This window comes from Culicoides brevitarsis, chromosome 2, assembly GCF_036172545.1.
Source record: "Culicoides brevitarsis isolate CSIRO-B50_1 chromosome 2, AGI_CSIRO_Cbre_v1, whole genome shotgun sequence".
NCBI lineage: Eukaryota > Metazoa > Arthropoda > Insecta > Diptera > Ceratopogonidae > Culicoides > Culicoides brevitarsis.
In genome coordinates, this window is record NC_087086.1 from 12331112 (window position 1) to 12357644 (window position 26533).

The window sequence follows — 26533 nt, forward strand, 5'->3', positions numbered from 1 at the left end:
AACTCAAAAAAATAAACTTTTTGGAAGTCCTTTCTGCTGTTCGTTCATTCGTTTTGCTGAGATTGAATATGTTTGGTGAGTTTTTAGGAAGCTTTTTATTATTTTTTGTTTAAATTGGAAGCCGTTGGAAGAAAAGTCTCTCAGATATTCTTTTTTCATTCATTGTAGTTTCGTTTTTTTTTGTGTTCGTAAACGGTTTGAGTATTTTTTAGTTTTTTTTTTGTATATTTTTTTAAGTGTCTTATGTATTCTATCTAAAAAACGTTAAAATGTGAATTAAATGAATAAATTTAATGTTTTTTTTTTGTGATATCATAACTTTTGTTCACAGATATCTTCCCTGCTCCATTTTTTTTAACCATCTTCCTTGTTTTCCATTCATTCATAATGAATTTTACGTTTGTGTTGTGTTAAGGCGTTGTACTGTGTGTGTGTGATCTACATTTCAATTCGCGGTGATTTTGTGTTAAGTTTTCTTATTCAGGAAACTTAAGAACTTTGTCAATCATTCGAACGGGTCACGTGGATGATCGGCATCGTCATCCAGACTCAAGCAATCTCTGAGATTCGATTCCATTGTACGATAAGCGTGTCCGAGCACGCCATATAAGTGATGTCCTTCGTCAGGATACGTCTAAAAATTACAAGTTTTTGATAAATTTCATAAAAAAATAAAATAAAAATTAAATTTACTTGATAACTGAAGAGAATATTCGATTCGTGCAGAGATCGTGCCAACTGAATGCCATGCAAATAGGGCGCCGTCAAATCCGCCAGTCCGTGAAGCAACAAAAACGACTCAGACGGGATGTTGCGTGCCCGTTGCGTGGCATCTGCCTCGACGTATGCCTTGAAATTTTCCGCTGGAAGTCCCAGGAGGCGTTCGGTGAAGACAGAATCTGCAAAAAAATGTAAAAATGTGAAAATTGTAATTGCATGTTCTCGCTGTATGCCGTCTCGCTGTATGTGGTCACGAGTAATTTTTCGCATGGCACGGATTTTGGTCTACCGCGTGCGAGTTTCGAACGCAGCCATAATCAATTTGATTTAATGGATTGTTTGGCGAAACCGAAAGGAATAATAGTTACATTCAGGGACGAGAAAAACTTTTGACTTAACATGAAACTTAAGCAACATAATCTTAAGTTGACTTAAAATTGAGTAAAATTCATTGAATCTACGCAAATTTTACTGAATTTCAAAATTATATTAAGTTCATTTGGTAAGAAAAAACTTTAGAAAAAGCATTAAGTTAATTTTTTAAGTCAACGTAATTTTACTAATATTTTGACTTAAGCTCAAAATTTGAGAAAAATTCAAAATTTAATTAAATTTTTACTATTTTTGACAAAAAAAAAATTTTCTTTAGAAAAACTAAAATTTTTTTTGTAAAATCTTTTTTTTTTTAGCAAATTAAATTTTTATTTTTAACTTAATTTGTCTTTTTATGACATAATATTATTAATTATAATAATGACTTCAGTTTCAAATATTTAAATTTTTTTTTTGTTTGAAAATTTTGACTTTTTGAATAAAAATCTTATTTAACTTAAGGCTTTTACTTAAGAATAAGTTAATAATTCTGCTCAGGGCTTCAAAAACTTATGACTTTATGACTTAAGATTATGTCAAAAGAATTTTTTGACTTAATATTTGACTTAAACTTAAGTTTTTAAAAAATTAAAATTAAATCAAAACCACATTTTTTGTAAATTTTAAGCCAAATTTTAAAAAAAATATAATTTAATGAAAATTAAGTCAATTTCAAGTGATTTATACTTAAGCTTAAGTCATAAGTAAAATAGTTTTAAATTTTGACTTAAACTAATAAAGCCCATTTCAAAACTTTTTCGACCCTGGTTATGTTAACTTACTGTAAAATAGCCAGTCTGTGATCGGCGAAACGGCAATTCCGCATTTGATCTCCTTCTGTTGCGATCCCAGCAACATTGCCACGACATATCCGCCATATCCCCAGCCCCATGCGCCAACACGAGTTTCATCCAGATAGGAATATGTCGCTAACAGGTATCTATTTTCATGAAAAAATTAAAATTTTATTTTTTTTTCTATTTTTCAGGTTAAAAAAACTCACTTGATGGCAACAATTTGATCTAAAACTTCAACTCCGCCCAGATGATGGTACAACGATTGCTTCCCCTGTCCCTTGGAACCGCGAACATCAATTCTCACATACACTATATCATTTTTGCTGGACATGTATTTGCCCCAGTCGATGGAAAATTTCTCCGAAATCGATGTTGTGCCGGGTTTTCCGTTTCTGCAAATAATTTTTCCTCGTTAAAAGTTGGAAATTTGCAAAAAATGTCAACTTACACTTCCACAAGTACCGGAAACGAGGCATCTCGCAGCTCTTCACGCCAACTCGGCGGCAGGAAAAGCTGAACTTGCGCCCGTGTGCCATGCGGCAAGGCAATTTCGAAGGATCGCTGACTCGGCAACGCCAATTCCTCGAGTTTTGGCGTAAATGCGGGCCGCGTATCGTACAAAATGCGGACCAGACGATGCGTTTGAGCCGAATGAACACCTATGGAGGACACAAATTTTAATTAATATCTTTCGGGAGAACCAATAATTTAAGCGCAAAAATGAATTTAATTGATTCTCTGTGCTTGTCATTCGCCTTTTTTTTTAAATGTATTCTGGCAGTGATAAATGGCACAGCAACAGTTTTCAATTAATTTAACGGAGAGAGAAAACTCGCTGCATATTCGATCGCATTCCATTATTTTATCATTATTATGCAGAGTGGAGGTATGGGGAACGCACAACTCGACGAATTAATATTGTGCCATATATTATCGAATCATTTCCACTGCTTGCTTCGAACGTACTTTCTACGGAACAACCACACAAACAAAGCCACCGAACAAGATTCTGATGAAAATAAATTGTAATCATTTTAAATGTAAGTACAATGTGATTGTAGCTACCAGTGGCACTTGTTGTGAAAAATTCGTGTCTCACAATCGACAATCTGTGAGAAAAACTACTATTTTTTATAAGAATTGAGTTAAATTTATCAAATTTGTGACTTTTTGTGAAGTTAAAAAAAATCGAGATGAATAATTTTCAAAAAATTTTTAGTTCAATTTGAGGATTTTTACTTCAAAAAGTGACAAAATTTCTACTTTTATTTTATTTTTTTGATTAATTTTCAGATATATTGATTTTTTTCAATAAAAATTTTAAAATTTAATGCTTTTCTGATACATGTTTAATAATTTTGATACAAAAATTTTATTTTATTTTCAGGATTTAGATTATTTTCAAGATTTAGATTATTTTCAGGATTTTTTTTTTTTTTGACTAAAACTATAGAGGAATTTTCAGAATTTTTTTTAATGAAAACCTACATTTTCAAAACATTATTTAGAAAAATTTTTAGAAAAAAAAATCTCAAAAATTATTATTTTTCAGCTTTTTACATTTTTTTCTTTTTATAATTTTTAGGTTTAATTTTTTATAAATTAGATAAAAAAAAATTTTAGAATTTTAGAAATTTTTTTTTTAATTATTAGATAAAAAAATTTATCCAAATTTTTAATTGTTTTGAAAAAATTAATTGGTATTTTTTTTTTATTTTTGTTTTTTATTTTTTTTTTATTTTTCATGAATTTTTAACCAAAATTTAATGAATTTTTTTTAGATTTTCGCCAGTTTTGATCAATTTTGTTTCAATTTGACTCAAAAAAATCATACTTAGTAAATATTTTGAATTTTTTTCTTTAATTTGTTTGAATTTCTGGTAGAATTTTCTAAATTTTGATTAAAAACCCGAAGACTCTGAAAGCCATTTTCAATTTTAATGAATTTTCCTTCAGAATTCGTCGAAATTCGAATTCGTCGAGAAATATTCGAAAATATTTTAATTTTTTTTTTTAATTTTTAATATTTTTAATTTCCAAGCTTGTTTTTCTAATAATTTTTCTTTAATTTTTAGGTAAAACTTGCATGATTTTGAAGAAAAACTCGCACATGCCTCTCAAAATTCATTCAATGCGAAACACTAACTAAACACTCAACATTGAAACACGATAATCAAAGCAACAAGTTCCATGTTTTCATGTCGTAGTAGGAAGAACATTAAAAATCATGTACCGAAGCATCATTATAGAAGTCATCAAGATGCATTCATTCACTCGTTGCCGTGTTTGCTCGAACGGAGGATGGAGGATGATGATACAAAAACGGCAGTAGTTGAAATTCAATCAATCTTCGCTAATACGGTGATTAGCAAATTGCTCTGTGCGAAAATTATGTAACGAGGATCACGTGTGTGTCGCTCATCACACGAATCTCGAATGACAAGAACATCATAAAAGACACATTTTTTTGTTTGCGTGTGACGAGAGATGAAAGATTTACTCGATGACACACTCTAAGCTCAAATACTTTAATGGGAAAAATGATTTATATTGTTTGTGTCAACAATCTCTCGACGTTTTTCTCTCTCTCTCTCTTCGCAGAAAATTATTATCAATTTCTTTTGTTTTCCATTTTCTGGCATATTCTGTGTGTCGAGCTGTGGTAACGGCATCACGTGAATTGTCAAAAGTACACTGAGATGTATTTTTTATTACGTGCTCGATACATTTCAATTTTTCCCCGGGAATTTGTCGCTCGTTTTTTGATGGATGGACGAAATATGCAGCGCGAATTGATTAGAAATTTAATTTAGGATGCTCTAGAATAATTTTGAAATTTTTTGAAAAGTCAAAACTCTGACTGAAAAAATTAAAATTTTACCAAAAGTCGTCAGTTTTTTAATTTTTCATAATTTAAAAAAAAAAATTAATTTTTAATTATTTTTAAAAAATATTATTTTAAGTTTTTTATTTTTTTTTTATCATTTCTTTGAAAATTTATGTCATATTATAATTAAAAATTTTTTTTAAAGATTTTTCTTATTGATTTTTTTAATGTCTCCTATGAACATCTAAAAATCGAATGAACCAAAAAAAAAAAAATAAAATTATCAAAATATTTATGATTAAAATTATCAATTTTTTCGATAATTTTTTTTTGGGAAAATTTTTAATATTTTTTTAACTAATAAAATTTTTTTTTCTTATATTTTTATAATAAAATATTCAATAAAATATTCAATAAAATATTTATTGAATTAAAATTTTATTATTTTTTTAAATAAAAATTTATTCATTATGTATGATTTTCACCTAATAATTTTTTTTTTAAATTTAAAGATCAAAACTTTTATAAAGGCAAAAAAAAATATTTTTTTAGAAGAATAATTCCCAATTTTATTAATTTTTGGCCAAAATTCTTACTTAACATTTTCTTACGATTTTATTTAGGTTAATTTTTTTTACATGAAAGTAACAATTAAAAAAAAATAACAAAAATAAATTTTGAGAGGCAAAAAAATTACCTGCTAATGGTAATCCAGGTCCCAAACACTCAAGAATGTAGTAGGAAACGGGCGTTTCTGTGGCAATGGAAGACTTTTCGGGACCCACGTACGCATTAAAGTACGTGCAATTGTTGTAGTAGTAACGACTGCTCCACAGCTTGTCACCTAAATCGCAAGTGATGCATTGCGGTTCTTCCCTGTAATTTCTAAATAGTTTAAAATATTTGCGAGATTTTAGCAAAGCACTGGCACACCAAAGCAATTCGAATTGCTGTACGAATTTGTTTAAAGTTAGTCTTGGTAATTTTGAGAGAATTTACATAAAAAATTATACGACAGAGTTTATAGGAACGGGAGAGCTTTAACAGGAAAATCATGCAAATTTAACGTAATTTTGGTGAAATTATAACATTTTTTTTTGTGAATGCACGCCAAAAGCGTGAAATAACATTTTTCAACTTTTATCAGGGGGGATTGTTACCTCGGATCGCTTGTTATGGGATTCTTCACTTTGTAGAGATGCTGCTGCCCAGGCTTCTTGTCTTGCGTTCCCAAATAATACACTTCGTGATTGGAGGTGTCCCAAGCGAGAATTTTCAGAACCTACGAAAAAAAAATTTTTTTTTTAAATAAATTTTTCATGATTGATTGAAAACAAGCCAAATAAAAACTTTTTTTTTTAAAAAAAATCCCACACAATTATTGTGACAAAAGCACAAAAAAAAACAGAAAAATATGTTATGTTATTTCTGTCACTCGTCACTCACTCACGCTGCTTATGTTATGTGTCAGGAGCAGAAAACACAAAATATATAATCTAAAACAATAAATTACCTCGTATTTACCATGTGTTAGCACAATTATTTGTTCTGCCGTCTTCGAATTTCGGGTACAAAATGATAGATTTTCGCATATTAGAATAACATGAGCGACAAACGAATGACGGAATAACAGCCCCGAAACAAATTATGTGTGTGAGGAGAACAAAATATAAGAGGAGGAAAAAAAAGAATAAAAATAAAATAAAATAAGTGAGTGATGAAAAGGAGCAAAAAAAAGTTATTAAAAGTAGAAGGATATAAGAAATCATAAAAATAATGCATGAAAATAAAAATAAAAGAAATAACGCAGAAAATACCTTCAGAAAAACAAGACGCGTATTTGGAATTTTTTACCGAAATTTTGAACGAACTTAGCAACGGTTTTTCTGGATTAATTTAATTTTTAAAAAAATAATTTTTTAATAAAAAAAAAAAATCTAAAAATTTATTGAATAATTTTATTAAGAATTAAATTGAATTAAGTCTTGAATTTAATTTAAATTTTGTATTTTAATTTTAAATTAATTTTAATTTTCAATTATTTTTTTTTGACAAAAATTACAAAAAAAAAGAAAAAATTCATTCAACAAAAAGAAATTTTTTTAAGTATTTTTTTTTACTTTATGCTTTTTTAATAAAAAATTAATTAATTATTTTCAAACTTAACTATTTTCAAATTTTCATTAAAAGTTTGAAAATAATTGAACAATTTTTTCTTGAAAAACATTAAATATGAAAATATTTTAATTTTTTTTGGTTTTAATTTTTTTTCTTTTTTTTGTAATTTTTGCTGAAATAAATAATTCAGTTCAATTTCTTATGTCAAAATATTAATTAATAAAAAAATTATGTTAATTTAAATTAATTTTAATTTTATTTTTAATTAATTTTACATTAAATTTAAATTTTAAAAAATTATTTAAAACCTTTGTCATTTTAATATTTTTTAATCAAAAATAAAAAAAAAAATAAATTAAAATAAAAATAAAAAAAAAATATTTTTTTTTAAATAAATAAATTTAAAAATTTAATATTTTTTTTGACACTAAAAAATTAAAGTTTTTCTAAATAAAATTAATTTTATAAATTATTTATATCAAATTTTTTGACAAAATTAATAAAATCAAATTTTTAATCGTTGCTAAGTCCGTTACTTTCTTCCGCAAAAAAAAAAAAAAAAAAAAAATAAGGAGACGTCATATTTTTTATGTGTCTTTAACTGTTTACTATACATGCGAAAAAAAAACGAGTGACGAACAAATTTCCGAATGAACAATAAAACGAAAACTTGTGTCATGAATTTCGTCTCCCATATTTTCGCAAACACACACACATGAAATTAAGAAGAAAACGAAGAAGAAGAGATATGATGGATTACCAGATAGGCTTACAACTTTTAACGCACCGCACACATATTTGTTTTACGAGCAAAATTGTCGTCTCTCGTTAAATTAGTGCGTCGTCATCAAAGCTCCTTTTTCGAGATAGACTAATTTTATTTTGCTTCCAACAGATGTTGGCTTGATGATAGAAGGCAAGGATGGATGGATGACCGTCCTTGATCCGATTTTCCGAATGACTTTTCTCGAATAAAAATGTAAATTGATCCATTTTTTTTGTACGTTAACCCGAAATTTGGTCAATTTTTTCGATGAAGAGTAATTAGGTTTTCGATTTCCTTGAAATTCGAGCTTTATTAAACATTACTCGAGAGTTTGTCGACACTTATGAGATGATTTTTTAATAGCAGTCACATGTGTGAGCGACTTGTTATTGTCCAAAATGTAATATTATTAACACATTTCCTTCACTCTATGAAATTCTCATTTTCCTTCTGATTCAACGACGACGACGACACGGAATTATGAGATGGAAAAAAGAAAGAAATGTGTGCGCAAAGTTACTTTTATTACTTTTATATGGAGTTTTCTTTTTGCGAACACGACGACACATGAGAGAAGAAAATTGACTAAAACTTTTTCTCATCTTTTATCACACAACATCACCTTCTTCTTTCCTGTCGTCTACATCGTCGTCGATTCGATTGTTGTCATAGAAATGGCGCGTTAATATGCTCGAATATATGTCGTGCATGCAACAGATATGCTTCTCTGCAGAATTTTTCGAACATTCGACGATATGATAATGTGATTCAATTTGCAATATTTCCATCGCTTCTTCGTTTTTCCCAGAAAGAAAAAAAAACTCTTTCATTTATTTTCATGTCTCTCATTCTCTTTTCTTATGTTAAGCAGGTTTTAACATAAATTTAATATAAAGAGGAAAAGAAAGTGTTCGATAGGTCAGTCGATCAAACTCACCTCGTATCGACCATGCGATAAAACGGCAATTCGTTGCTGCGTGATGGTAACGTGCTTGATGTGGGTAAAATGTTCGGTGTCGCTCTCCTGGATGCCAGCTAGTAGCAAAAAACTGTCACCATCTGGCGAGAAGACGGGATGTTGCACCATATCGAGCCATTCTTTTTCCGGTGCACGTTCAGAATGATTCTAAAAGAGGAAAAAAAGTAAGGAAGGTAAGTTAGGAACCGCAAAAGTGATGATAGAAGATAATTTTTGACACGAAGAAATGTATTTTTTTATTGAATTTTCTTTTACAAATAACTTTTCAGCATTTCTCATAGAAAATTGAAATTGTTCGAAGGTAAGTTTTTAAGGCTTTAGTTAACTCTGTGAAGTAATTCTACCATGATGCTGATGAAAAATGATGATATGAAGGCGATACAAAAGATTTGCAACAAGGCATTGTGAGCGATTCTACTTAAAGACAGATACTTATAAGAATACAGAGGATATGCTAAATGACACGGAGTTACTTGACATGAAGCAAAGAGTTTACTTTAACGTTCTGAAACTTATTGACAAAGCCAAGAATGATCTGATCCCGTCCTATGGGCGAAAAACGGGTCAGATTGATCCTTTAAGAACAAGAAAAGTAGGTTCAGTTGGAAAATCTGCTCAGCCTATGGCTGCTAAAAGCAGACTTCCATGATTTAATATGACAAAGATGATGAGTGAAAATGAAGATTTAAGATGATGAGTGAAGATGATGAGTGAAGATGATGTTTAAAATGATGATTAAAGATGATAAGTAAAGATGATGTTGAAGTTGATGGGTTTGATCAAGATGGTTCAATTAAAGAGAGTGAGAGAGAGATAACTGGCATGGGAGGGGTCGTTAAGCCCTGGTTGCCCTGCTGCCCATTAACGGTTCAATCTGACCCCTTAAGGGATCAACCTGATCCGCTTTTGAGCCTGTCATCTGTAGACCCAAAATATTGAATCTTTCAAGAGATCATTATATGAGCCCTTAAGAGGTCAATATGATCCCTTAAGATATCAAATTGATCTCCTGGAGTGATTAAATTCACCTCTTGAAGGGATCAATTTGACCTCTTAAGGGTTCATAATGATCTCTTGAAAGATCTAATTTTTTGGGTCTGTACATGATCGACTCGAAAGGGGATCAAGTTTATCCTTTAAGGAATCAGATTGACGGAACAAATTGATCCCTAAATTAAGGGATCAAAAAATTCCTTCAAGGGATCAGTTTGACTCCTGAAGGGTCAATTTGACCCCTTAAGGCTTTTTTCGCCCATATATGTAAAATCTAATTTTTCGTCGCAATAAATGACAAAACAAAGAACATAGAACACTAAAATGAAATATAACTGATTGGTTAAAATCATCTGTACGAGATGAACCCATCGAAAAAGTAAAAAAAAAGTCTTAAAAACAATGGAAATCAGAAGGATTTAAAGTCCCAAACTGATGATCTGGTCTATTAGAGTAGATTCACTCCACAGGAAGTCATCATGTAGTTTTAATCGCCACTGAATTTATTGATCCCCATCATTTAACTTAAATCCTTGTCTAGAGAGACAAACACTCGGATGCATTTAATTATTTTAATCCAATACACAAGTATCCAATTTATCAATGGAATAAAATTACAAAATAAATAAATAAACAACTTGTACTCTCTGCACTGCTTCTCTCTTTCCACGCTATACATATGGATGAGAAGCCACAATTTGATGCCAAAAATTTTTAATAACATTTCTGTCTTATATGCTATAAATTCCTCATAAGCATTCCAACTGCTACTGAGAACAGTAGAGGGAAGTAAAAATTCAACAACTTCACATGAACATAAATAAAATGCATCATTTCAGTTGCTTGCCTTTGCCAAAATAATCAACATCCACAGCAACATCATCGAGCTTCGACGAGAGCAAATAATCAAAAATACAGAGAGACATTTTGATTTTGTTGATGATGTTTGACGTGTGATTGTACGAGGAAGCCACCACTGACATCGTGAGTGAGTGACGAAAAGCATTAAATTTATGATGAATTTTCGGCAATATTTATTATGTATCTTCGTTACTTGACTAATAAATTATTCAGGAACGTATCGTATTTTGGACATTATTATTATTAAAGCTCATCATTCTTTTTTTCCTCTGCGAGTTCTGTCTCTTTTTGCTACTGATGCTGCTGCTGTATAAATGATGAGCGCAAAAAAATATGAACGACGGAAAAATAAATAAAAATGAAAAAAATAACATTTTGCTTGTTTCGCCCTCTTCTTGAAATCCTCTCGCAGCGCTACGTGCGTTTGAAGGCAAACAAAAAAAAAGGCGACTTGCGTCATTTATTTTTGTCAAATTAATGTTTCAATATGGCATCGAGTGCTGTTACTACTGCTCGCGTGCTCCAGCATTGTTCGATTGCTCGACGAAAAGTTGAGTTAAAGTTTTTTTTTTTCAATTTAAATAAGAACGAATTTCGACCAAAATTCATCAAATTAATTGAAGTTGGTTCGTCATTGTTAACATTTTTCTCTGTTAATGTTGTTATTGTTGTATATTGGATGCCTTAAATAATTTATCAGGCCGACATTTATAATAGAAATTCTTGATTTGATTATATTTTTGCACCAACAAAGGCGAAATTTGTTTGCTTTTTCGTTTACGTAAATTAAATTTTCGCAGCGACTTACTTCGATGCAGGTCCAGTTCGGTGCGAGACACAGTGTCACAACGCTGTACGTTTGGGATCGCGTCATCCACACCACCGAAATTTCGTGATTCGTTGTGCCAACCCATCTGGCAGACACGAGATAATAATCCCTGTGAGAACGAGAGAAAGAAAAAAAAATGGTTTCAATTAATATTTTTTTTCTACTTTTTTTTTTTATTTTCAGTGACTTACTGTTCATCGAACGCCAAGGGTGGCTTCACGCGCCATCGTTGTGGATCTGTGGCGTTCGCCAAATCCACAACCCATAACGTAACTTCAGGATTTAGAGTGCCTGGTGTGGGATATCTCACAGTTTTCGATGCTGGAAAAGTTCCGCCGTTATCGAGACCCGAAGCTCGTAATATTGTCGTTGACGAGAACCACGGGTATTCCATTTCGCCAACATTTGTGTCGTTAAATGAGGCATACATGATATGCGTACCGTCAGGCGATCCCCAAACAGCTTCGTCCGATTGGAATATTTCCTCTGTAATGACAAACGAAAAAGAGAGAGAAAAGTTGGATTACAAAAAATAAACTATTCAATTTCAATTCATTTCCACAAACAAACAACATGAACCGACATACACACACACAAGCAAAAAAGAGTCGAAAAATTTCGGAATGGCAAGAAGATTGAATTTTTATTTGGAGTAAATGTCAAGAAAAAACACAAGTGTCCTGTGGATCGAAAATGGGTGAGTTTTACTGTTTTAGAGATTAAAATTTAAGATGGTAAGTTATGATTTTTTTTCTTAAAAGTTTAATTGACAGCTTTGATATGAAGTTCCAAGTCTTAAAATTAATTTTTAAATCTGTATAACCTTTCGATAGTAAATTATCAATTTAAATTTGATCTCTGTATATTTTCAGCATGCAAAAAAAATTCGAAAGTCTAAGCGAGGAAAATGAAGTTTTATTCATTTTAATTTTGGACTCGTTATATGTATGGCAATCGGAAGACTTTGAAAAGACAACAGTCCAGAAATTTTACTAAAATTCAAAACCAGTTTTTCATCTTGAATATCAACAAATATACCTATGCTATACCTGCAATAAAAACAACTTGGTCACTTGAAATAAATGAATTCAATTGTTAAAAGCTTGAAGAGCAGTTCCCAGGTAATAGATATCTTAGTTTTACATACAAAATGTGATAATTAGTGTTCCCGTATCTGAAGAAGCTGCCGCTTGTTGGCTACGAAAATGCACTGAGGAAAGTTGATGAAGAATCAAAGTCAAAATCAAAAAATTAATCAAATTGGAAGAAATTGAAAGAACCATCAAACAGAAAGCAATATTGATATTCGAAACAATTTGATGATGATGATTCTATTCCAAAATAATTTGCCAAAATATCCATTGACCTAGAAGTGGTTATGAATCTTTCAATATGACATGATTTCATCAAATCATTAATAGAGGTCATAACCGATATAACTTCATTAAAAAAAACTAATTATTGATCATTTCTTAAACGAAGTCAGGGTTTTAAAATTTGATCCTGGTTTAGAGCCTCTAAATTAGAGGATAAAAAATAGAATAGAAAAATAGAACCTTTAAGAATAGAAAAGTAAGAAGTAACTTAAAAAGATCTGAAATTCCTCCAACTTTTACTTGACGGGCAGCGTCACACTGTGAGAGAGACATTTGATTGAACACACGAATCCAGCATATATGACATTGATTACAAAAGACTTTTTTGTTGTTGTTGTACTATTTCTCTGCAGAGCTTTGACTGATTATATTGATGTAGTGAAGGAGAAGTTGGATCACACAAAAAAAAACGACTTTAATGCATATAAAAAAGGGGACAGAAATATAAAGGATTTATTCAGTTTCCTTTTTTTTTGCTGCTTTCTTCGTTACTTCTCTCATCCATCCATCTCTAAAACCATCCGAGCATTTTTTTCGTATTAAAAATGTAATACGGGTGAAGACTTTGAATGAATAGATAGCAGATATTGATACGTCGCTCATCGTCGACGTCGTCTTCTTGCAAGAAAATAAAAAAAAACACGACATAAAAAAGTCGATGTACAAATATTCGAGTATTGATATCATAAATTTTTTATTAGATTTTTCTTCGTATTTTTTTGCTTGGATCATTAGAAAGTCGTGATTTCTTGTCTGATCCGCTTCGTATCAATAAAGAAAAGAAAAATTGGTGACGAGATGATGACGAAAGGAAAACAGAACTATATCAAAAATTGATTTAATATACGGATCGTCATTCAATAATGCGGAGGTTTCGGCGGGTTGATTTTGCAACGGAAGAAAAAAAAGTTGGTTTGTTAAAATATTCTATTAAATTTTTGCAGTTTTATCTTCCTTTTATTTGTTATGATAACTATTAATGCTGATGGATGGAAGACAGGAAATTGGGATTTTTTATGAAGTGATGATTTTTATCAGTCAATGGACAGTTTTTGACGCTTTAGGGGCGATCGGAAGGGAATCGAAAGCTTTATGAGGACATAAAGATATTTTTAAGGTTTTTTTAATGGAAAACTCTACTTGAAAATATGCTATATAAAAAAATTGCAAAATTCGAAAGTCAAAGAAAAAAAAATTGTTAATTCGTTCAAAGGATCAATTTTAAGCATACAGCTCGATTTTCAGTCAAAAAATTTAACTTTTTTCTGATTACTTAAAGCCAAGACCATTTAACTCACCTTGATACAGCCAATCTGGAATGCCATTGTAGATTAAATCGGGATGCCCGGTAGTTGTTATGCGAATGTCTTCTTCATCGGAGGGTGATTGTCTTACAAAAATATCATTATCAACAACTAAAATTAACGCTGTCGTATTGCCGAGCCAGCGAGCGCTTTGCAATCGTGTTCGTTGGACTTTCGGCGAATCTTTCAACCGCACCGGCATATGATGACTGGGGAAAAAATAAAAAAATGAAACATGAAACCAATTTTCTTACTTCAAAAAAAAAAGTAAAAAATTGTCTTTCGTCTCTTGAGAAGAGAGAGAAAAACGGAAGAAGGAACGCGCACAGAGAAAAACGAGAGATAATAATCATCGAATTTAATACGGAAACTTTTTACTTCTTTTTTTTGCTTTAACAAGACATGTATCAGACAAGAACAGATCAAAGATAACTTTTGTACGCTGTTAAAACGCTTGATGGAAAGAAAAACAAGCGAAATTTGATAAGGAAGGAAAATTATGTGCAATCGATGGGTAAAGAAGGAAAAAGTTTCCGCTTCAAAATTTCGTTATTTGAGTAACTCCCGTCTTCGTGCCGCGACAACGACGACATTAATTAAGCACAGTGAAAATTGCGTTCCTTTTATTGCTGGAAAAACACAAGAAAAAAAATGTAAAATACTTACTCATTGGTTACATCATATACCGTATACAGCGCAGTGGATGTGTATCGAAAAACCTTGGAGAGAGATAAAAAGAAAGAAAAAAATTGCAGATGATTTTCATGTAAAATGACTGAAGTAGACAAGTAGACAGAAAGAGACCACTTGAGTATTTCTTCAATATTTGATTTGGTTCAATAGTTTTATGCAGTTCTTTTTCTCCTTTTTATTTATGTAAAAAGAGTCATCGAAATGGAAAGAAACGAAGAAAAATTGTTAAAAATTGCAAAATCCTCTTTTTTCTAAGGAGAAATATTTTTTTTTATTGGTTTTGAGCGTACTTTTCATTATTCGTATTTATTTCGTTCTCGTTATTTGTACGAAATTTGCAAATAATTTCGTAGAAGAGAATATCTATTCGTGACACAATGAAAAGAGTTTTTATGGTTTCAGCAATTAAGTGTAAGACTCTTACGAACAATAATATTTGGTCGATACAAGTTGTTTTAAAGTGTTAAGAGCGCCTGGAGTGTCATTTTGTATTCTATTTTTATTTTAGTTTTTCATCAGTTTTAATACATTTTGAGAAAAATTGGTAAGAATTTTTAGTTGTTTGTCTGTCTTTATGAGTTTATATTGAATGAGGAGTACAAAAATGTGAAATTTATTTGATTTTCAATAAAATTTGTAAGATTAAAAAAAAAATTATGATAAATTTTTTACTTTTGATGTTATTTAATCCGTCAAAATTTTTCCATGAGGATTTAAGCGAATTTAATTAAGAAAATTGTTTAAATTTCACATTTTTGTACACCTCATGCTATAAAAACTCATTCTGATAAACTGAAAATGACCAATTTTCTAAGTCAAATTTTTCCTTTGAGTCAAAATTTGTAATTTTTAATTATTTTGGGTCATTTTTTTAATAAAAATCCTTTTTTTGATCAAAAATTTCCATTAATTTTTTTTTTGAGATATTTCAAAAAACTGAAGATTTTTTTAAAACAAAAAAAAATTATTTAGAACCAAATGTCAAATTTTTCCTTTGAGTCAAAATTTTTAATTTTTAATTATTTTGGATCTTTTTTAATAAAAATTACTTTTTTTGATCAAAAATTTCCATTAAATTTTTTTTTTGAGATATTTCAAAAAATTGAAGGTTTAAAAAAAAAAAAAAATTATTTAGAATAAAATTTTAAAAATATTTTTAAAACATTTTCTTTTCATGAAAACTTTTACAATTTTTTTTTCAATCCAAACTTGACTGGAAGCTACTTCAAACAAACATTATCTTGTCACTTTTTTCCCATTTTCTCTCAAACCAAAAGTTGTTGTCCACATAAAACAATACCTGAACAATGTCAGATATTTATGAGAGAGAAAAGTCGTTGCAGCAAGTGCAAGTGACGATAATCGGATTAATTTGTTGTACAAATACCCTGATTCGGTCTTGTGCTGTCTAGAAAGCGATAAAGAGTGTAAAATATTGCATGGCTTCCCATTTTTTCCAAAAATAAAAAAAATCTCAATCAATATGTTAATGAACTAGTAACCTCAACACGTAATAAGTTAATGAGCTTTTCCATGCCTTTTTCGGTTACGAAACTAGCAGAAAAACAAACAAATTTGAGCAACAGGTTACTTTTATTGGTTCCATCCTACTCACTCTCATTGTGCTGTTAACTGTCATCACTTGTAAAAATATCACCACGAACAGCCGACCAACCGACAAAAAATCCAATACAATGTCATCATCTTTTTTTTATGTTTTTTCATAACGGAACAAACCGTTTAAATTGCCATCATATAAAAACCTAATTTTTGGCTCATCTAGCAAAAAAAAAATATATTGTACGAGTAACAGGTGTGTCTCCTTTTAATCGCCAAAAATTCAACAACGAAGAAAAAAGGCAAAAGAGAGAAAATCGAAAACTTATCTGATTAAAATCATAATTTTGTATTCATTCCCGCAGGAGGCAGACTGTTGCTATAAATAACGAACGACTCGAGTGTCATCAATTGCATTTTTTTCTCTCTTTTTTTTTTGTTATTTCCTTCGTTGTTCCCATGAGGACGGTTCAGCTGCTGCTGCTGCTGAAATTGTCACAACTAATGAAAAATCCCACACACAACATTCGACGGAAAAAAAATCTGCAACGACACTATCGCTCCATTGTTATGCACAATTGGATATTTCCATTCAATTTGCCACAAGTTGCGATAATGATCGGAGCCACTTAGTGTGCCTTGTCTCGTCGCCGCATGCAACTGTCCCTATTGTGTTCCCCCAGATTTGGTGTGGTTAGCAACACGCAAAAAGTCATCCCAACAATTTTTCTTTTTTTTTTTTGGGGGAAATTCGTCGTTTTGCGAGGAGGAGATGCAGTCATGCAAAAACGAATACACAAAAAAAAACTTATGAAATTATTATGAAGTGTTCAGACCGACACACAACTACTGTTAGAGAGAAAAGTTTTATTTTTTCTTTTTTGCTTGGTTTTTATTGAAATTTCAACATATTGAGTAACCAAATGTTTGCCCCAATGCGAATTTTAAAATTTTTGCCCCAATGCGAATTATAAAATTTTTGCCCCAATGCGAAATTTTTGCCTCAATTGCGTATTCTAAAAATATTGCCCCAATGCACATTGTTAGGTAACGAGTTCTTTATCACGTTAGGTAACTCACAGCATGCATTGGAGCAAAATTTTTTAATGTGCATTGGGTTAAAAATTTTAAAATGTGCATTAGGACAAAATTTTACAAATGTTCATTGGGTTAAAATGTTAGAATTTTTACAGGGACAAAATTTTTAAATGTTCATTAGGTCAAATGTTAGAATTTTTATAAGGGAAAAATTTTACTATGTGTATTGGGATAACATTTCAAAATGTTCAATGGGGAGTTCAATTATTTCAAATTTCCTATAAAAAATATTTTTATGAAAAAATTCCCTAAAAAGTTAAAAAATAAACGAAAATTCTATAAAAAAAAAATCGTTTATTTTTAACTTTTTAGTGCATTTTTTTCATAAAAGAAGAATATTTTTAAAATATTTTTCTTTTATATTTTTTTTCATTTCCATTGTATTAAGTAGCATCAAGCCACCATCAACATTTGTACCAAAAATTGCGGATTTAGTTGAGAATAATAATTTGAGAACGCCACTTCAGAGAAATGTTAGTCAAACAAAACAACAATGATAATCGCCATAATAATCTCCTTTTCTCGTTTTCTGTCGTTTCTCGGTCTCAACTAATGTTCGACAACTTAAATAAATGCAATTTTTGCATGAAACTTATCAAATTAAGTCGTTGTATTGTGACTATATGACTTGGGGACTTGACGTTGCACGGAAACGAGAATCTTCCGGTGCTAAAGTGGGAGTAAAAGCGTTTTTAATGTGAGTTAAGAAACAATTTTTTCGCACCTTTTCTGCTGTTTTTCCTGTGAAAAGTGACGCAAAGCGGAGGGAAATGGCGTAATTGTCGCAAAAATAGACAAGATATGCTCTAATTAGCTTCCGATGAGTTTTGAAAAAGTTTAAGTGCTAAACTTTTGGACAGGAAAATTATGATTTTTTTTTATTTTTATTTAAAATTTGAATATTTTGAGATCTTGAATATTTTTAAAAATGACACAAAGTAACTTACAAATGTTGTCTGATAAGCTTTGTCTTTAAAATTTGTATTTCTATTTTTTTAAAAAATTATTAATTAATTTGCACTACAGAAATTTTAATTAATTTAATTAAATAATTTATTTAAAAGAAAATATAAAAAATTATAAATAAATTATATATATTTAATGTAAAAAAAAAATATTATAATTTTAAAATAAAAAAGAATTTTTCTTAAAATTCTTTAATTAATGTAAAAAATTTTTAAAAATTTAAATTAATTAAAAATAATTTTTTTATATAAAAATATTAAAATAAAAAAAAAATTAATTAAAATTTTAATTAAATTTAATTTAAAATTTTATTTAAACAATTTTTTTGTTCAAAAAATTATTTTATTAAAAATTTTGTTCCAAGCAATTTTTTCTATCCATAAAACTTATTAAAAATTAAATTAATTAAAATAATAAAATAAAAAAATATTTAGTAAAAAATCTTCAACTTTGTTAAAAAAATTATAAAATAACATAGAAAAATAATTTTTGATGAATATTTTTATTTTATTTTATTTTTTTACGGAAATAGAAAATTGGCGTTACAGAAAAACTTAATTTTTAAATAAATTCCAATAAAAATGTTATTTTAAAAAAATCTAAATTAATTCGATTACAAGATTGAAGAAATACCAGGCGTCTCCTCAGGTTCAGTTCAAATAAATAAAATGACTACGTGACAAAAATGTAAAATTTCGGTACTTACATGCTTAATATTATGTTTAAATAGTACATATCTTAAATCAGTAGAGCATTGATAACCTTTAACATTAAGTTGCCTCTGTTGGAACAAACAAAAAAAAGCAGAAAGAGAGAAAAAGGGAATGAGGGATAAAAGCATTAGTAACCTTTTCCTTATCATTATTCCATTTCGCGTGTTGCTTTCTCCTTCGTTTCGTTCTCGTCGTCTCTCTTGTCTTGCATAAATCATTTTGTGTGCGAGTGTGACATTTATGCGGGTTGTCGGGAGACGACGAGAATTAGCTGACACGATGGAGACATCAATCACGCGCTCGCTCGCTCTTACCATTGTATGATTTGTAACCAATAATGTAACAGAATCATTGGCAGTGTCAAAAATTGCAAGGCCTCCTTCATCATTTTGGAATACGAATTTCGTGTTTGTGACCCATGATGAGGGTAAACGGTGTGGTGCAACGTCACCTTGTAAAAATTCATCGAAGCGCATCCGTCGTCCGGACCAATAAAGTAATTCGTCGACATAACTAAGGATTAAAATCCGGATTTTTTTGTGAAAAAAAAAATATTCAGGAAAATGGCAAAAAAGGCGCTTACCCTAAGAGATAAATTGCTGTTACGATTCCCGCTATTACAAAATTTATGACGAGCAGTGAGAAGATGATACTGCGCCAGTTGTGACCCTCGGGTCCGTACGCGAGTTCATCTTCTTTTGACTTTTCTGTGCCGCCCACTTGCAAGGTTTCGTCGGCTGGCAGACGCCACGATCCGCCTCCGCCTCCACCCTTGTCGGTGGTCACATTGGCGTGCATTGCATATGGCTGTGTCGCCGCAGCTGCTGCTTTGGCTCGTATGTGCTACGGAGCCCGACTGTCGACGCGTTTCCCGGGTCGTCGCCACGCTTAAATCACAACTTTACGGCACGGAGCAGCTATAACGTCGACGTCGATGGTGACATGCGAGTTGTTGTGTTGTCCAGTCAATGGCTTTGGTTTTACACACGAAAATCGGCCTGTAAAATAACAGTAAATTATTATTTTTTTTTCGAGTTTTTATGGGCGACGTGCAAAGAGCAGATAAAAAGTTGATGAACATGTTCTTTAAACTCTCGCAAAGTTTCGCTCCATGTGTCGCTGGCACATAAAACTTTTTAATTTCACACACACACACATTTCTCTTCGTTAGTTTATTATCGTCGATGTCGTTGTTACTCTCGCCATGCTACCCAATGAACACTTTTTAGCTAATTTTGAGGCTTTCATGAATTAAAAAATAATTTTCAAGTTTTTTGATGTTTTTTTTTTGCAAAAATCCCAGGGTTAAAAAAACTTTGACTTAAACTTTAACTTTGACTTAAAAACTTAAGAGACTTAATTTTTAACTTTGGTTAAGTCATCTAAAAATATTTTTGCCTTTTTTTGAGAAAAAAAAATTATTTTTTTTTTAATTTTAAAAAATTTTTACAACATGATAAATTTTTTAGAAAAAAAAAATAAAAAGATAAATATTTTTGACTTAAGACGAACTTAAGACTTAAATTATTCTTTAATTACTCAATTATTTAGGTATTTTTTTTTAAATTAAAAAAAATAAATTTAAAATTAAATTAAATTAAAACTTAAATTAAATTAAATTAATTTGAAATTATTTAACGAGAATTAATTAAACGAGTTCAAAAATATTTTAGATTATTTTACTTAAGTTCAAAATTAAGTCTCTTAAGTTTTTAAAGTTTACGTCAAATTTTTCTCAGCCTTGGAAATGTGAAAAATAATCAAAAAATGCAATTTTCAATATAAAATGAAACTTTGAGAACAGGGTTGCCAAATATTACAAAAATTATTTATTAACTTTTCTTTTTTATTTGCACAAATTTTTATTTTTTTTTAATTCAAAAAGAGAATTTTAAGAAAGTAACCCTTAAAATAAAATTTTGTATTAAAAAAAATCAGAAAATCTTAATAAACTTTGAAAATCTTACAGTTTTTGGCAACCCTGTTCTTATTTTTACCAATTTTCTATTTTTATTTAGTGATAAATATTGAAAAAAAAAAATAAAAAAAAATTGAAGGTCCTTTTTTAATCCATAAGAGCCTTAAAAAAGTTACAAAGTGTCAACCGGGCAACAAAAGCAGCTCTTGGGACATTAAACATAAACACAAAAACAAAAAGACGATACAATTGCCTTTTGTGTGTTGCATTTTCCTCTCCACTCCACTCTTTTTATTTTATCGCCTGCTGCCTTTCTCGAACACGCCACATAAAATTCCAGAACGATCCGAAAATAAAATAAAATATGACAGCTAGTGGAAAACGTAAAATGAACGAGTTAGTTGCGTTTATCTGAGCATCGCCAAGGCGAGTAGCGAACAAGAAGAAGAAGAGCAAAATAATAGCAGCTGCTTGTTTCTTTTAAAATTTTTTCTCGTGTCTGTAGTACTTTTTCTGCTGCAGAAGCTTTTTCACACAAAGTTCAAGCGCACTTACATGAGACGAGGGCGGATGGAGTACAAAGCAACAACAAAACATGATAACATTCATGAATTTTTCAAAAAGCGTGTTATGGGAACGCGGCACAAAGATGATATGCTGCGGTTCAGTTCGCATCACAAAATGCTCAACTGCTCAAAAGTTGGGCTCGTAATTTATTTAGTGCTTTGTGGCGGTGCATTCAACTTGTTCGGTGAGCCATCAGGTGTTCTTCGTTACGATAGTTTGTCAGATAATTGAGAGAGATCTTTTCGTGTGAAAGGTGAACAATGGACATGGCAAGGTCGTTAACGAGGAAACTTTGTCTTGAGACCATTTTTGGGTGCAGACAAATTTATGGAATGAAAATTGAAGTGCAAGAAAATTTTTTTTTAAATTTTTGCATTTTGTGTTCTATTTAATTTTTAATTATAAAAATTATTTTTAAATACCAATTTACTTATTAATTAATTAAAAATTAAAATAAAAAATCATTTTAATTTAATAATTATTTTTAATTTAATAAAAATTTAAGATTTAATTTTTAAAAAAAATTAAAAATTTAAAAAAAATTATTCTTTGTTTCTATTAATTAAATAAAATTACTCTTTGCTTTTTAAATTTAAATATTTTCATTTTTTTTAAATTTGGATTTTTTGTTGAAATTTAATTTTTATTTTCAATAAAAAATTTAAAAATTTATTTAAAGAAAAAAAAAATTAATTCAAGAAATAATTTTTTTTTTAATTTTGGATTTTTGTTGAAAATTATTTTTTTTTTTATTTTCAAAATTTTTTAAAAATTTAAAAAAAAAATTTAAAAAAATTTAAAAAAAATTTAAAAAAAAAATCAAAACTTAATTCAAGAAATTTAAAAAAAATTGAATTTTTAATAAAAATATTCACTTTGCAAAAAAAAAAATAGAAATAATTTTAAATTATCAAAAATATAAAATAATTAAAAAATATTTTAATTTTTTCTTTTCCTTCAAAAAAAAAATTAACACAAATCCACGATGTCCTTGCTCCGTTTCACACAGAATTACTTTAAATTGCATTGTTGTTAGCAAATCTCGTTAAAGTCACTTAAAGCAAGGCAAGGCGTGAACAAAACACGAAGAAGAAAACGAGAGAATCAAACAAACATTTATCTGGAGCAGCAGAACAAGCTTGTTCGCAGTCTATTTGAAAAAGAAAAATAAAAATAAATAAATAAAATGCAATAAATTCACTATTTTAAAAACTATTACAAAGTTTCGTACTTTGCAATAAAAATAAATAAAACAGAATAAAACGATTACTTTTAATACTTTCTTTCCTTCTCCTTGTCTCTCTTTTATTTCTTTTGAACGACGACGCGTATAAATTTATTTACTCTATTGTGCCGCCCGCTACTTTTTTTCTCTTTTTCTACTAAGTAACAAAGGCGCAGTGCTTTCCTTTTTCCGCTCCGTATTTAATTTTATTTTTCTTTTAACCTCGTGCATGTCGTCCCTTTTATTGGCAGCATTACACAATCCTTTGTGTCTTAAATAAACATAAAGTCCAATATAGCAAAATAATGCTAAATATTAAAATAAAACGAAGCAATGTTTCTTTTTATTTCACTCATCGTGATTTTTTTTGCTCTTTATTTTTATTTTCGTGTTGGTTGTTTGTGTCCCCATTTGCGGACGCGCGCCTTTTATTTGTGCAACGTCCACATATGTGTCACTAATCATAATATATTTACCCTTTTTATATATTTATTTTATTTTTCAACTCCTTCTGCACTTTGTGTGACGGCTTGCTATCACATCAACAAACAATTTGCAGAAAATTTCTGTTTCGAAACTGTTTTTTTATGCGACATTAAAAAATATAAATTTAAATAAAATAAATAAATTTAATAAATTAAAAATAATCGATTTTTTAAGATTAAAAACTGATCAGAGGGCTCTAATTTATCATTTTTAATCATTTTATAACTCAAAACTGCCAAAAAATTGAAACTGAAAAAAAAAATTTTCTTTGACATAGTTTTGTTTTGAAAACTAAATCAAGAAAAAAACTAAATCAAAAACTGTGTCAAAGCAATTTTTGTCAAATCTTGCTCCAAATGGATAAAAATTTGTCAGAGGGCTCTAATTTATCATTTTTAATCATTTTACAACTCAAAACTGCTAAAAAATTGAAACTGAAAAAAATTTTTTCCTTTGACATAGTTTTGTTTTGAAAACTAAATCAAGAGCAAAAAAACTGTGTCAAAAACTGTGTCAAAGCGATTTTTGTCAAATCTTGCTCCAAATGGATAAAAATTTATCAGAGGGCTCTAATTTATCATTTTTAATCATTTTACAACTCAAAACTGCTAAAAAAATGAAACTGAAAAAAATTTTTTACTTTGACATAGTTTTGTTTTGAAAACTAAATCAAGAGCAAAAAAACTGTGTCAAAAACTGTGTCAAAGCGATTTTTGTCAAATCTTGCTCCAAATGGATAAAAATTTGTCAAAGGGCTCTAATTTATCATTTTTAATCATTTTACAACTCAAAACTGCTAAAAAATTGAAACTGAAAAAAAATTTTTCCTTTGACATAGTTTTGTTTTGAAAACTAAATCAAGAGCAAAAAAACTGTGTCAAAGCGATTTTTGTCAAATCTTGCTCCAAATGGATAAAAATTTATCAGAGGGCTCTAATTTATCATTTTTAATCATTTTACAACTCAAAACTGCTAAAAAATTGAAACTGAAAAAAAATTTTTCCTTTGACATAGTTTTGTTTTGAAAACTAAATCAAGAGCAAAAAAACTGTGTCAAAAACTGTGTCAAAGCGATTTTTGTCAAATCTTGCTCCAAATGGATAAAAATTTGTCAGAGGGCTCGTATTTATCATTTTTAATCATTTTATAACTCAAAACTGCTAAAAAATTGAAACTGAAAAAAAAAATTTTCTTTGACATAGTTTTGTTTTGAAAACTAAATCAAGAGCAAAAAAACTGTGTCAAAAACTGTGTCAAAGCGATTTTTGTCAAATCTTGCTCCAAATGGATAAAAATTTGTCAGAGAGCTCTAATTTATCATTTTTAATCATTTTACAACTCAAAACTGCCAAAAAATTGAAACTGAAAAAAAAATTTTTCTTTGACATAGTTTTGTTTTGAAAACTAAATCAAGAGCAAAAAAACTGTGTCAAAAACTGTGTCAAAGCGATTTTTGTCAAATCTTGCTCCAAATGGATAAAAATTTGTCAAGAATTTATCATTTTTGTCAAATCTTGCTTTGGCTCAAAAAAACTGTGTCAAAAACTTTTTTCTAATTTATCATTTTTAATCATTTTACAACTCAAAACTGCCAAAAAATTGAAACTTTGAAAAAACTAAATCAAGAGCAAAAAAACTGTGTCAAAAACTGTGTCAAAGCGATTTTTGTCAAATCTTGCTCCAAATGGATAAAAATTTAAATCTTTTATCATTTTTAATCATTTTATAACTCAAAACTGCTAAAAAATTGAAACTGAAAAAAATTTTTTCCTTTGACATAGTTTTGTTTTGAAAACTAAATCAAGAGCAAAAAAACTGTCATTGTCAAAGCGATTTTTGTCAAATCTTGCTCCAAATGGATAAAAATTTACAGAGGGCTCTAATTTATCATTTTTAATCATTTTATAACTCAAAACTGCCAAAAAATTGAAACTGAAAAAAAAAAATTTCCTTTGACATAGTTTTGTTTTGAAAACTAAATCAAGAGCAAAAAAACTGTGTCAAAAACTGTGTCAAAGCGATTTTTGTCAAATCTTGCTCCAAATGGATAAAAATTTGTCAGAGGGCTCTAATTTATAATTTTTAATCATTTTACAACTCAAAACTGCCAAAACTGAAAAAAAATTGAAACTGAAAAAAAAATTTTTTCTTTGACATAGTTTTGGTTTGAAAACTAAATCAAGAGCAAAAAAACTGTGTCAAAAACTGTGTCAAAGCGATTTTTGTCAAATCTTGCTCCAAATGGATAAAAATTTGTCAGAGGGCTCTAATTTATCATTTTTAATCATTTTACAACTCAAAACTGCTAAAAAATTGAAACTGAAAAAAAAATTTTCTTTGACATAGTTTTGTTTTGAAAACTAAATCAAGAGCAAAAAAACTGTGTCAAAAACTGTGTCAAAGCGATTTTTGTCAAATCTTGCTCCAAATGGATAAAAATTTGTCAAAGGGCTCTAATTTATCATTTTTAATCATTTTACAACTCAAAACTGCTAAAAAATTGAAACTGAAAAAAAATTTTTCCTTTGACATAGTTTTGTTTTAAAAACTAAATCAAGAGCAAAAAAAAACTGTGTCAAAGCAATTTTTGTCAAATCTTGCTCCAAATGGATAAAAATTTATCAGAGGGCTCTAATTTATCATTTTTAATCATTTTACAACTCAAAACTGCCAAAAAATGAAAATTTTCCTTTGAAACTCAAAAAAAAAAATCAAAAACTGTGTCAAAAACTTTTTTTTGACAAATTTGCTCCAAATAGTTTTGTTTTGAAAACTAAATCAAGAGCAAAAAAACTGTGTCAAAAACTGTGTCAAAGCCAATTTTTGTCAAATTTTTACTGACAAAAATATTTAATGAAAATAAAAAAAACTCGCATATCTCTCACATTTTTCGAAAAGTTCAATCTTCACAATGAATAAACATCTAAAAATCAGTTGAGACACAATGACAACAAAACTTTTTATTTCATTTTATTTTTTTTTCAGGAGCGCCAACATTTTTCGGGTAGATAAACTATGTTTTATTATATTATTATGAGAGAGTAGTCAGAATGATTTTATTGTCGAATTGCACCGATTTTTGGTCGTCCAACTCATTCAAACAATTTTTTTCACTCGTCGTCGTTGTTGTCGCTGCTTGGATGCGATCCAAAAGTTTTAATTTTTCATTATAGCTCCCCCGGAATGGAAAAAGTTTTCCTTTTTTTGTGTCCAAAACGAGACAAAAATATGTTTTGATAGCAAAAATGACACAAAATAAGCACTCTTTTCTATCAACTTCTGTTTCTGCCATCCAGCCAATAAGTCAACCGGCAGGAGTGAAAAATTACATTTATTTACTTGGGTAGACCCATTAAATACACACACAC

At 29.4% G+C, this 26533-nt stretch overlaps 1 protein-coding gene across 1 annotated transcript in view; it reads right to left on the reverse strand.

The window, feature by feature from the left end:
* Positions 1–420: 420 nt before the first annotated feature.
* The window catches only part of LOC134831533 (inactive dipeptidyl peptidase 10), a 50202-nt gene continuing 24089 nt past the window's right edge, over positions 421–26533 (reverse strand). Inside the window, exons 2-16 of the mRNA XM_063845279.1 lie at positions 19553–19967; positions 19284–19482; positions 18963–19037; positions 14609–14661; positions 13937–14151; positions 11454–11748; positions 11242–11371; positions 8538–8726; positions 5877–5998; positions 5414–5601; positions 2338–2548; positions 2096–2281; positions 1875–2032; positions 694–899; positions 421–634 (exon numbers count right to left, since the gene is read on the reverse strand). Of these exons, the coding sequence (XP_063701349.1) occupies positions 506–634; positions 694–899; positions 1875–2032; positions 2096–2281; positions 2338–2548; positions 5414–5601; positions 5877–5998; positions 8538–8726; positions 11242–11371; positions 11454–11748; positions 13937–14151; positions 14609–14661; positions 18963–19037; positions 19284–19482; positions 19553–19767 (2571 nt within the window). The 5' untranslated portion in view covers positions 19768–19967 and the 3' untranslated portion in view covers positions 421–505. The remainder of the gene's footprint in view (positions 635–693; positions 900–1874; positions 2033–2095; positions 2282–2337; positions 2549–5413; positions 5602–5876; positions 5999–8537; positions 8727–11241; positions 11372–11453; positions 11749–13936; positions 14152–14608; positions 14662–18962; positions 19038–19283; positions 19483–19552; positions 19968–26533) is intronic.